This window comes from Vulpes vulpes, chromosome 16 (assembly GCF_048418805.1).
Source record: "Vulpes vulpes isolate BD-2025 chromosome 16, VulVul3, whole genome shotgun sequence".
Taxonomy (NCBI): Eukaryota; Metazoa; Chordata; class Mammalia; order Carnivora; family Canidae; genus Vulpes; species Vulpes vulpes.
Window position 1 is genome coordinate 71739853 of NC_132795.1, and position 12877 is coordinate 71752729.

A 12877-nucleotide genomic window follows, 5' to 3' on the forward strand; every position below is an offset into this window, starting at 1 on the left:
ATAAAGGGAAAAACTGCAAGTAATACAAGAATAGTAAGGGGCTTTAATACCCCATTTATCTCTATGGATAGATCATCCAGGTATAAAAAAAAAATCAATAAAAATAAAGTGTAATGACACATCTGACCAAATGGACTTAACAGTACATGCCGAGAAACAAAAGACTACATTCTTTTCAAGTGCACATGAACATTCTTCATGATAAAAACTCAAGGAAAGATCATTAGGTCACAAAACAAGTTTCAATAAACTTAAGAATGAAATCACATCAATCCTTTCCAACCAAAACAGAATAAAAAAATAAATAAATGACAAGGGAAAAACCAGAAAAAACGTGAGGGCTAAACAACATGGTACTGAACAACCAGTGGGTCAATGAAGTATTCAAAGAGGAAATTTAAAAAAACACCTTGAGACAAATAAAAATGAAAATACAACAATCCAAAATCTTCGTGATACAGTGAAAACAGTTATAAGAAAAAACTCATAGCAATTCAGGCTTATCTCAAGAAAGAAAAATCTCAAATAAACAATCTAACCTTATACTTAAAGGGACTGGGGGAAAACAACAACAACAAAAAAGCCTAAAGTTAGTAAAAGGAAGAGAATAATACACATCAGAGAAGAAATAAATGAAAGAGACTATAAAAACAATAGATCAGTGGAACCAAGAGATAGTTTTTTGGAAAGAAACAAAAATTAATAAACCTTTAGACTCTTTGAGAAAAAAAGAGGACTCAAAATCAGCAACAAGTAACTGACACCACAGAAATACAAAGGACCATGAATCTGTTACATAAAAATAATATGCAGGGGCAATTGGATGACTTAGTCCATTAAGCATCTGCCTTCAGCTCAGGTCATGATCCCCGAATCCTGGGATCAAGGCCCCTGCTTAGTGGAGAGTCTACTTCTCCCTCTGCCCCTCCCCCTGCTGGTGCTCGCTCGCACTCTCTCTCTCTCTCTCTCTCTCTCTCAAATCTTCAAAAAAAATTATATGCCAACAACTTTAACAACTTAGAAGAAATGAATAAACCAGAAAATCAATAAAACAAAACCCAAACAGACCAGTTACCAGTAACAAAATTGAACCAATAATCAAAACGATCCCAACACACAAAAGTCTAGGACTTCTGAAACCAAATGGCTTCACAGGTGAATTCTACCTAACATTTATTTTATTCTTTAAAGATTTTATTTATTTATTTATTCATGAGAGACACACAGAGAGGCAGAGACACAGGCAGAGGGTGAAGCAGGCTCCATGCAGGGAGCCCGATGTGGGACTCGATCCTGGGTCTCCAGGATCACGCCCTGGGCCAAACGCAGGTGCTAAACCGCTAAGCTACCCAGAGATCCCTCTACCTAACATTTAAAGAATAGTTAATACCAATTTTCCTCTTGTACTATTCCAAAAACAGATAAGGAAGGATAATTTCCAAATACATTCCATGATGCCAGTATTAACCCAATTCCAAAACAAGACAAAGACACTACCAAAAAAAAAAACAAAAAAAAAAAAGAAAGAAAAGAAAACTACAGGCTAATGCCTCTGATGAACACAGATGCAAAAGTCCTCAACAAAATATTAGCAAGCCAAATTCAACAATACATTGAAAATGATCATTCACCACAATCAAGTGGGATTTATTCTGGGGATGCAAAGATGGTTCAATATCCAAAATCAGTCAAGGTGATGCACCACATGAACAAAATAAAGGACAAAAGTCATAAAATCATCTCAACAGGTTCAGAAAATGCATCTGACAAACACCAACATCTGTTCATGATAAAAACTCAACAAAGTGGGTTTAGAGGGAACATACCTCAACATGATAAAGGCCATATATAACAAACCCACAGCTAACATCATACTCAATGGTGAAAAACTGAAAGCTTTTCCTCTAAGATCAGGAACAGAGCAAGAATGTCCATTCTTGCCACTTTTATTCAATATAACACAGGAAGTCCCAATAGTAGCAGACACACAAGAAATAAAAGGCACCCAAATTGGTAAGAAAGGGATAAAACCATCACTGTTAGTGCACGACAGGATAATATACAGAGATTCTGCTAAAAAAAAATTATTAGAATGCATGAATTCAGTAAAGTTGGGGAATACAAAATTAACATACAAAAATCTCTTGCATTTCTATACACTAATAATTAAGTAGGAGAAAGGCAAGAAAATCATCCCATTTACAGTTGTACCAGAAAGAATAAAAAGTATCTAGGAACAAATTTAACCCAGAAGGTAAAAACTGGTACTCTGAAAACTCTAGGACACTTGTAACGGGAAAATGACACAAACAAATGGAAAGATATACCACACTCATGGATGGAAGAATACTGTTATAATGTTCATTCTACCCAAAGCAATTTACAGATTCAATGCAATCCCTATCAAAGTACCAATAGCAATTTTCACAGAACTGCAACCAATAATCCTAAAAATGTGTACAGAATCAGAAAGGCTCCAAATAGCTAAAGCATTCTTGGAAAAACAAAACAAAACAAAACAAAACAAAACAAAAAACAAAGCTGGAGTTAGCACAATCTTGGATTTCAAGCAATGTTACAAAACTACAGCAATGAAAACAGTGATATTGGCACAAAAAACAGACACAATTCAACGGAACGGAGAGCCCAGAAATAAACCAATGCTTATAGGGTCTATCTATTACAAAGGAGAAAGGAATATACAATGGGGAAAAGACAGTCTCTTAAATAAATGATGCTAGGAAATCTGGACAACTACATGTAAAAGAGTAAAACTGAACCACTTTCTAACATCATACACAAAATAAACTCAAAATGTAATAAAGACCTAAATGTAAGACCTGAAACCATAAAACTCCTAGAAAAGAACACAGTAATTTCTCTGACATTGACTATAGCAATATTTTTCGTTTCCTTTTTTTAAGATTCATTTATTTATTTATTTGAAACAGAGTGAGCATGAGCAGGAGGGGCGGAGGGGCACAGAGCCTGATGTGGGGCTCAATTTCACAACCCTGAAATCACAACCTAGGCTGAAACCAAAAGTCAGACACCCAAGTGTCTCCAAAGGCAAGGTAAACAGAAATAAACCATTGGGACTACACCAAAAGAAAAACGTTTTGTAAAGTGATGGAAACCCATCAACAAAAGAAAAACACAATCTACTGAATGACAGAAGATATCTGCAAAGGATATATCCAATAAAGAGTTAATATCAGGCATATATAAAGAACATATACACAGCAACATCGCAAAACACAAATGATCCAAATAAAACAATGGGCAGAGAACCTAGATATTTCTCCAAAGACACAGAGATGGCTAACGGACACATGAAAAGATGCTCAATGTCACTAATCATCAGGGAAATAAAACCACAATGAAACGTCACCTTATTATAAAGTCAGAGTGGCTAGTTTAAAAAAGACAATAAATAATAAGTGTTGGTGAGGATGTGCAGGAAAGGGAACTCTGGTGCACTATTGGTGGGAATGTAAATTGGTGCAACCAATCAATGTGAAAAACAGTATGGAGACTCCTCAAAATATTAAAAATAGAAATACCATCATGATCGAGTAATCCCACTACTAGATATTTATCTAAAGAAAATGAAAACATTAATTAAAAGAGAAGATGCACCCCTATGTTTATTGCATCATTATTTACAATAGCCAGGATATGGAAGCAACCTAAGTGATCACTGATAGTTAAATGGATAAAGATGTGGTACATATGTGTACACACACACACACACACGCACTCTGGAGTATTACTCAGCCATAAAAATGAATGAGAGCTTGTCATTTACAATACTGATAGACCCAGAGGATATTATGCTAAGTGAAATTAGCCTGACAGAGAAAGACAAATACTATATGATTTCACTAATAATGTGGAATTAAAAAGAAAACAAAACTAAAACAAGCAAACAAGTAGAAACAGTTCATAAGCAGAACAAAGTGATGGTTATCACATTTCTACCATGAACAAAAATTAACTGAAAATACCACAGACTTAATTGTTAAATATCTAGAAACACTGAAAATTTTTTCATAAATTGGGGTGGTTAAAGATTACTTACAGAGAATCTAAAAAGCACAAATTATAAAAAAAATTTCTCATACACTGGACTTCACCAAAATTAGAAATCTGTGCTTTTCAAAACACATCACTAAGAAAATGAAAACCCAAGTCCTTGACTACAAGTATGTACCCACAATACAAACCACTGACAAAGGACTTATATCAACAATAAAGAACTCTTAAATTCAATAGTAAGACAACAATCCAGTAAAAATAATGAGATTTTAAAATAGTTACTTCACAAAGAGTGGTAAATGCATGAAAAGATTTTTGAGGCCATTAGGCATCAAAAAAATGCAAATTAAACCACAATAAAATTTAGTATTACACACTTATTACACTTGCTGTATGTAAAACAGATGTTGCCAAGAATGTGCAGAATTGAAATCTTAAAATATAAAATCGTATAAACTCTTTGAGAAAATGTCATTTTCTCATTAAATAGAACATATACAACTTACTTGAACCACCAACTTTCTTTTTAAATATTTACTCAAAGTAAGTAAATTTCAACTCAAAGATGTGTAGGAATGTTGATAGCTGCTTTGTTAATAACCTAAAGTAGAATCAACCCACAATTTCTTCAGTGTGTAGTATTAATCAAGATGATGAACTATCACTCATCAGTGAAAAGGAACCAACAATGGTATATGCAACATGGATAAATATAAAATAACAAGAGTAGAAGAAAATGCCAGACCCAAAAGAGTACACACTACATAATTTCATTATTATGAAAATATAAAGCAGACAAAATTAGTCTATAGTAATAGACTATAGTTCTTGGAGTTGAAAAGGGGGTAGGCTTACTAATAAGGAACATGAATGAACATTCTGGGAATATGGAGATGATCTATATTCTGATGGTGGTGGTTATATGTATGTATAAATTAGTTAAAATACACTGAACTTAGCCTGAGTACATATTCTTATATGAAAGTTATACTATGACACATTTGTTTAATCACAAAAATTTAAGAAGCATGTATTCACATTTAATTCTTCAGGGGGGCTTACCTTATTGAGTGCAACAATGAAGGGACATTTTTTAGATTTCAGAAGATTAATAGATTCAATTGTCTGGGGCTCCAAACCATGCATAATGTCAACAACTAAAATAGCAATATCACAAAGAGAGCTTCCTCTGTTTCTCAGATTACTGTTGAAAAGAGGAAAAAATGCATAAATAGAAAATCTTGAAATTACTTTTACCTAAAGAAACAAGTAATTAATTTTTTGTAAAATCTGAATCAAAAAAGCAAAATGAAGTGCATGCATTAAAATTTAAATGCTGTTAGTCCTTAACTTGTCAAATGCTTATCAGACAGTGAACTGACATCAGCTGGAATAAGTTAGTTCCAGAAGTTACTCCAGTATTTCTGCAAATTGTACTGGCCAAGTTTTTTGTGCTAAGGAATATAGCCAAGAGACAACAGAATAAGTTCCACATATAATGGGTTTCACAGAAGACAGACCAAGTATTTATTAGGACTTAGTCTTTCAAAAGAGAAAAGATATCCATAAAAAACAAGTATCCAAATAAATTACTACTTATTCAGTAAGGCACATATAATGATTGGTAGTTTAGACTACAGATTTTAAAATACTACCCTAAAATTAAGTAATCAGACTTTCTCACTCACTGAACTTTAAGACTTAATGGTTTCTAGCAGTCAGCTTGATGACAAATAACCCAAGTTGCTCTTACCTGAAAGACTCATGCCCAGGAGTATCAATAATGAGCATTCCTGGAATTCGTACATTCTCTCTATCAAACTAGGAAAGATGGGGAAAAGTGGAGAGCTTAATTAAGGAAGTCAAAACAATGGCAATTTCTTTATAAAAACAATTATTCTGCCATGGAAACTGAAAAACATCACCACTTCCTTCTCTAAATAAATGGTTTTCAACAGTCAGTGAATCAACTAGCAAAGCACAACAGTCAATATTTTCATTAATCAAAAGGAGTTTGCAGGGGGGAAATATGAAATGAGAAAACATTCTCTTTGTTAAAGTCATAAAACCATGGTGTATCCCAATTTTGAGATTATCAATAAGTAACAAATGACAGCAGCCATGCAGGAGTGCTTATCTATAAAAAAGTGACAGGTGGGCAGCCCCGGTGGCTTAGCAGTTTAGCGCCACCTTCAGCCCAGGGCGTGATCCTGGAGACCCGGGATCGAGTCCAAGGTCAGGCTCCCTGCATGGAGCCTGCTTCTCCCTCTGCCTGTGTTTCTCTCTCTCTCTCTCTCTCTCTCTCTCTCTGTGTCTCCAATAAATAAATAAAATCTTAAAAAAATAAAATAAAAGGTGACAAGCAAGAAGAAATTCTGACTACCTGAAAAATATATCTGGTCCAACTTTAAAGCAATTCTAACTTTGAAAAATATCTCAAAGTATGTTTTAAAGAAAATTTGCTACATCAACCTAAAATATTAAAGAAAGACTGCTTTATTTAAATAACATCATAAGCATTTGATTTTCTGGACAAAGTTCTTTAATGAATGGAAAAAAAATTATAATATGCCCAATAAGGACTTTCTCTTTTAACCTAAAGAGTGGTATTGACCAACAAAATTCTTACACACTTTTTTTTTTACTTGCTTATCTATACTTTTTCTCAATCTTCAAATGGTTTTTCAAAATCTTATCTCCTGATCTAGGTCAAAATGATTCAAATGTAAAACATCTCATATTTGTATTCTGATGATCTTAAATCAACATTCACTGATCACTGTAATTACTTCCACTTCAGTATCTGGAATACAAACAATATAATTCTCATATAAAAGTTATCCTGAAAACTTTAATACAGACCTAAAGTAACACCAGATTTCAAATTCTGGCAAGCGGCAGAAAAAGCTGATATAAAATCCCCAATGACTAACTCATAGAAATACGAGATAAATTATAAATTTAGAAGATAAATTTTATTTTATTTTATTTTATTTTATTTTTTAGAAGATAAATTTTAAATTGTGAATTTGAAAAACTAATTCAAGAAAACTGTCCTAAAATAAAGATTTTTAAACATACTGAAATGGAACTGGAAAATTTCCATATAATTGGAAAAACAATCCAAAACAATCAAAGCCAAGATGCAGAAAGACCACACTACTTCTAAAAGATGAAAACCAACTTATGATCAAACTTGAAAGGCAATATTTTATGTGAGAAGAAACTAGAGTAACAGTTAAGACATTTAAGGAAAGAAAACGTGAATAAGGGTTTTCTATGTAGCCAACTGACTTTCCAGGAAGAAAGCCACAAAGTAACTATGGGATATTCAAAAACTCAAAGAATATTATTCCTCTTCTTCTTTCCATAGGAATCTACCAGGAAACAAGCTTCATAAAACATAATCTCAAACAAAAAAACAAAACCCTCCACAAATTAGAGACAAACTTGTAGACCCTTTCTCTTAAAATAATTAAAAACAAAGAAAGAAGAGGGAGGCATTAGTATGTAATAATTTATGCTCTGGGTGTCAGTTAACTGTTTTGTTACTTCTCAGTTCCAAACTTGCTTATTTCACCTGCTCTGTGATAATGGAACTAGGGAAGTTTTACAAGGCTCAGTTCCAAGCCTAGAGGCAAGGTATGTATAAGATGAGCCTAAAATATCCTGCTCCATCAAACAGCATGGATGCAACCAAAGACTACTAAAACTGAATCAAAAAAGACTCAGGAGTCAATCCCTGGACAAAGAGGAGACTATCTCACCAGATGAATAAGTGAATTAAAACAGTAAGTATGTTTAAACCCAGGAGCTTATAATAAGACAAAACCAAACCACTCTTTATTTTAAAAAATGTAAATAAAAGTAGAGGATCAGGCATTTATTCTACCTTCACTATACATACTGTCCTGAGTAACCAAACAACAGACTAGGTAGTTTCTCTGTAGATATAATTCAATAAATAAATATGGATGATGGGCTTGCAACCTCTAACACATTAAAAGGTAGAGATACTTTAAAAGCTCCTCCTAAGTAGAAGAAGAGTGTTTTGATTGGAAAGGGACATAATAGAGGTCTTCTGAGGTAAAGGCCAAGGTTCTATCTCTTAACATAGGTGACCATAAAAGTGTTTGCTTTATGACTCATTAAGCTTTACCTTAAGCTTATAGGATTTTCTTTATTGTGTTATATTTTGGATAATTAAACTGAGTATCTTCAAAGTAGAAAACATTAGAGAGATAAAGAAAATACAATCAATTTGATAGAAGAAAAAAGGGTGGAGGAAGAAAAGTTTTTCAACATGGAAATCTACAGTAAAAGTGTTAAAACATGCAGGGGTACAATATACTCTAACTTCAAAATAGCAATTGCCTTTGGGAGCAAGAGGAAAGGAAATGAAAAGTGAGGGCTCCTATAACATCTAATGTTTTTTGTTAAAAAAAAAACCTAAAGGAAAATCCAACAAAGTGGCACAAGTGTTAATTATGAATAGGAAACATATGGATCTTTATAATATTCTTTCTTTTCTACATCTGAAATAATTTATTCCTTTATTTCTGTTAGAGATTAAAACACACCATATAGAGTATACTTACATTTTTAATCATCTTAGTCTGTTCATTAATAGCTTCAAGGGGAACATTGGTGGCCCCAATTTGTTGAGTAATACCACCTGCTTCACCATCTTGTACATGTGTGTGACGAAGCTAGGATAAGACAGCAGATTGAGAATTGTATTTCAAAATATAAAAAGCAGCAAAAGCATTAAGAAAGTAGCAACCTATTTAATGTAAAAGAACTACCTGTATGTGCTTTGGTTTCTATTAGTTTTTTACAAGGTATAATTCACTTAACTTAAAAAGTTATATCAAGGCTAACAATACTTTCTTACTTTATCTAGAATTTTTGTCTTCCCTGTGTCCACATGTCCAAGTACACAAATAACAGGAGCTCTTAGCTTTTCTGTATTTACATTTTTACTATGTTCAAGTCGCCGTTTCTAGGAATGAAAAAAAATCACAAAATTATTATTTCAAACCCTATCATTACTGTTCTTTAAACTATGTTGGTCTTAGCAAGGGGATACCACAACCTTCATCCAAGTTCTTCGTTTATTTAACTACACATAATTATTGCATTTCACTTACAACATAAACTTTTCAATTTAATTCCCATCACAGTACCTCTGGACAAAGAAAAACCTATTTAAATAAATTTCAGGGCAACACTGTCAAATATGAGTAGAAATAATGTAAAATTTTGGCTCTGACACTCTGAACACTTTTATACATTTCTTATTTAATAGAATACAAGAAAATTGATCTTATATTCAATTCAGTATACATACAGTACTCACTCTAGCTTACGTGGGGGTTTACATAAAAGGTGATATATTTTTGCATTCAAACAATTTCATTAGAACTTCAAAACTATAAAATATCTTAAAGCAATTTATTTTTAAACTTTATCCATCCAGTGTACAAACCCGATAAAACCTTTCAATTCAGAGGGTTGATTTCATCTTCAGCCTAAGATGTCCAACGGTATTTCCTACCTTCCTAAGATACCACTTATTAGGCATGAGAACCATGTCCTTGCATCACAATGTATTTCTCTTGTAGCATTTACCTAGATACTTCAGCTTTCAAAGAACCAAACAAAAACACACATGACAGCAGCTCTTTGAAATGCCAACTTTCATGTACAGTAAAGCTGGCATTCAAATGAGTGAGATAAGACTTTCATCAAAATTATGAAGTATAAAAAAATATGAAATAATTTACAAAACATTTTCCATCTAAAAACCATTTTTGTAAAAGTTCTTTATTTTCATTTCTATCACTTAACACTGGATATTTCTATAGAAAATAGAATGAAAAAAGATTTTGGAATGTCAAAAATCAGATGCATTTACTAACAAGGAATACTACACAAGAGTTTTATACTCTCTCTGACTCAAATGCAAACATCATAACTTTAGTTAGAATTTGATATGGTTTACCTTTTTCTCCCACATTTGGTATAGCATTAAAATTTTCTGGAGGACAGTGCAGTATAGACTTTAACTCAAAAATTATATCTATAAGTATTTGTCCTGAAGCAATGACATAAGCATAGAGAAATACATGTGTACAACAGTGTTTGTTCACTGCAGCATTGTCTGTAACAGCAAAAATTAATAAGCACTTAATCATCTGTAGCTAGGGATTTCTTAATGAGTGTTTCCTCAATCCCAGGGCTGAACCCTATCTGGTTGCATAGAATCACTTACAGGGATGCCTGGGTGGCTCAGCAGTTGAGCATCTGCCTTTGGCTGAGGGCGTGATCCCGGATTCCCGGGTTTGAGTCCCACATCAGGCTCCTTGCATGGAGCCTGCTTCTCCCTCTGCCTGTGTCTCTCTCTCTCATGAATAAATAAATAAAATCCACCCGCCCCCCCAAAAAAAACCTTAGAAATTCCTATCAGCAATGGAGATTCTTAGGATATCTGGTACAGATTTTAGAAAATTGTATGTAGAAATGTTTTGGAACCATGAAATTTATTATAGACTTAATTTTATCTCTTCCAAATTCATACATCCAATCCCTAACTACCAATGCGACTGCATTTAGAGACAGGCCCTTTAAGAAGTAATTAAAGTTAAATGGGTAGAGTCTTAATCCAATAAAACAGGTATCCTTACAAGAGAAGAAACAAGAAAAATCTCTCTCTGCACATGCTCAGAGTAAAGACCATATCACTCAGTGAGAAGGCATCCATCTACAAACCAAGAAGAGAGCTTTCACCAGGAAAAAACCCTGCTGGCCCTTTCATCTTGAATTTTTAGCCTCAAGAGTGCCCAGAATAAAATCTCTATTGTTGAAGGCACCTAGTCCAAGAAGATCAAAAAGATAGAAACCTTTCACTAGTTTGACGAAGGAAGCAAAGAAAAAAAAAAAGAGACACAAATCACGAAAATCAGAGTCAAAAGACACGACTACTAACTTTACACAAAGGATTATAAAAGAATAACATAAACAACTTTACGCTTACAACTTAGATAAAACACAATAGTGAAAAAGGCAAAAATTACTGAGAACGACTCAAGATGAAAAAGAAAATATGACAAAAAGGTAAAAACATAACATGTAAAGAAAACTGAATCAGAAATCTAGTCGTGGGGCACCAGGGTAGCTCAGGGGTTGAGCACCTGCCTTTGGCTCAGGTTGTGATCACTGGTTCCTGGGATCCAGTCCTGCATCAGGCTACCCACAGGGAGTCTGCTTCACCCTCTGCCCATGTATCTGCCTCTCTCTCTCTGTGTCTCATGAATAAATAAAATCTTAAAAAAAAAAAAAAAGTCTTCCCAAATAAAAACTTTTTGTTAGTAAATTTTGCCAAACACTTAAAACAGGAAAAACAATCTTTCACAAACTCTTGCAGAAAAGAGGAAGAAGGAACACATCCTGACTAATCCTAGGAAGCTAATTTTAAACTGACACCAAAGCCAGACAAATCGTATGAAAAGATACCTACTAATTAACATCCCTCATGGGTAGAGATCACAGTAACGTCAACAAAATATTACAAACCAAATCCAGTAACATATTAAAGAGGATTATATACCAGGATCAAGTGGGATTTATTCTAGGAATGCAAGGTTGGGCTTAAATTTGTAAAACAATATAATACATCATATATTAATACAAAAAAGAAAAAAGAATCTCAATAAACATAGAAAAGGTGCCCATCTCCACTCATGATATGAACTTTTAACAAATTAGGAAAAGGGAAGATCCTCAAACTGATAAAGGGCACTACCAAAAATTTAATGAGAAGATCCTAAGGTTGCATCATAGTTAATGATGAAAATCTGAATGCTTTCCCCACAAAGACTAAAAACAAGGCAAGTATTGCTCTCACCACTTCTATTCAATAATGTATTGTTCTAGCTAGTGAAATCAGGCAAGAAAAAGTACAATGAGACTGGAAGAATTAAAACTGTCCTTGATGGAGAACATGCCACTGATATAGGAAATACTAAGGAATTCACAAAAAATTATTAGAAAAACTATTTCAATACAGTTACAGAACATGGGATTTATAAAATTCAACTGTATTTCTTTATACTAGAAATGAAAAAAAATTTAAAAACTGTGAACCTAGAGAGGAGGCAAGATGGCTGAAGAGTAAGGATCTAAGTTTCATCTGGTCCACCAAATTTAGCTAGATAACTTTCAAACCATCCTGAACATCTATAAATTCAACCTGAGATGTAAAAAAAGAACAGCTGGAATGCTACAGAAAGAAAAAAAGTGATTCCTTCTTACAAGGTAGGAGTGTGGAGAAAAGCAGAAGGGGAGCCTTTATAATATAAGCTGGCTGCAGGACAGCCATACAGTGCACAATCAGGACCTTTAGAAATTTGTTCCCAAGTCTTCCTGCCTGAAAAATGCTCAGTAGTGAAAGAGAGCAGAATCGCAGGAGGGGCAGTGAAGTCTCAATATTCCCAGAGACACAGAATGAACGAAGGTGCCAGGGAGAAAGCTCAACTTGTGCCATAAACCATAAACTGAGGTCAGATGGTGGGACTGATGTTGTCCTAAGTCCCAGTAAAGGACTGGAACGCAGCAACCCTCCACGGGCACCTAGGAGAGGCAGAGCAGATGCACACTCCAGTGGGTGAGCGCTCTCTGCCCCAGGGTCTGGCAGCAGACAGAAGTGGGCTATCCACGTTCCCTCTAGGAGAGGCAGAGCTGGGGAGTGCACAAGATGGCAATGCCTCTCCCAGAACTCTCCAAATTGTAGGAATCAGTGCCCACAAGCTTTCCAAGGAGGATCTGAGCCACTGTGCAC

At 34.2% G+C, this 12877-nt stretch overlaps 1 protein-coding gene across 3 annotated transcripts in view; it reads right to left on the minus strand.

Moving 5' to 3' along the window:
- EIF5B (eukaryotic translation initiation factor 5B) overlaps positions 1-12877 on the minus strand; it is a 93684-nt gene that overhangs the window by 17912 nt on the left and 62895 nt on the right. For all 3 annotated transcript variants that reach the window (XM_025992461.2, XM_025992462.2, XM_072743019.1), the window contains exons 11-14: positions 8933-9040; positions 8637-8747; positions 5792-5859; positions 5101-5242 (exon numbers count right to left, since the gene is read on the minus strand). In XM_025992461.2, coding sequence (XP_025848246.1) covers positions 5101-5242; positions 5792-5859; positions 8637-8747; positions 8933-9040 — 429 coding nt within the window. The remainder of the gene's footprint in view (positions 1-5100; positions 5243-5791; positions 5860-8636; positions 8748-8932; positions 9041-12877) is intronic.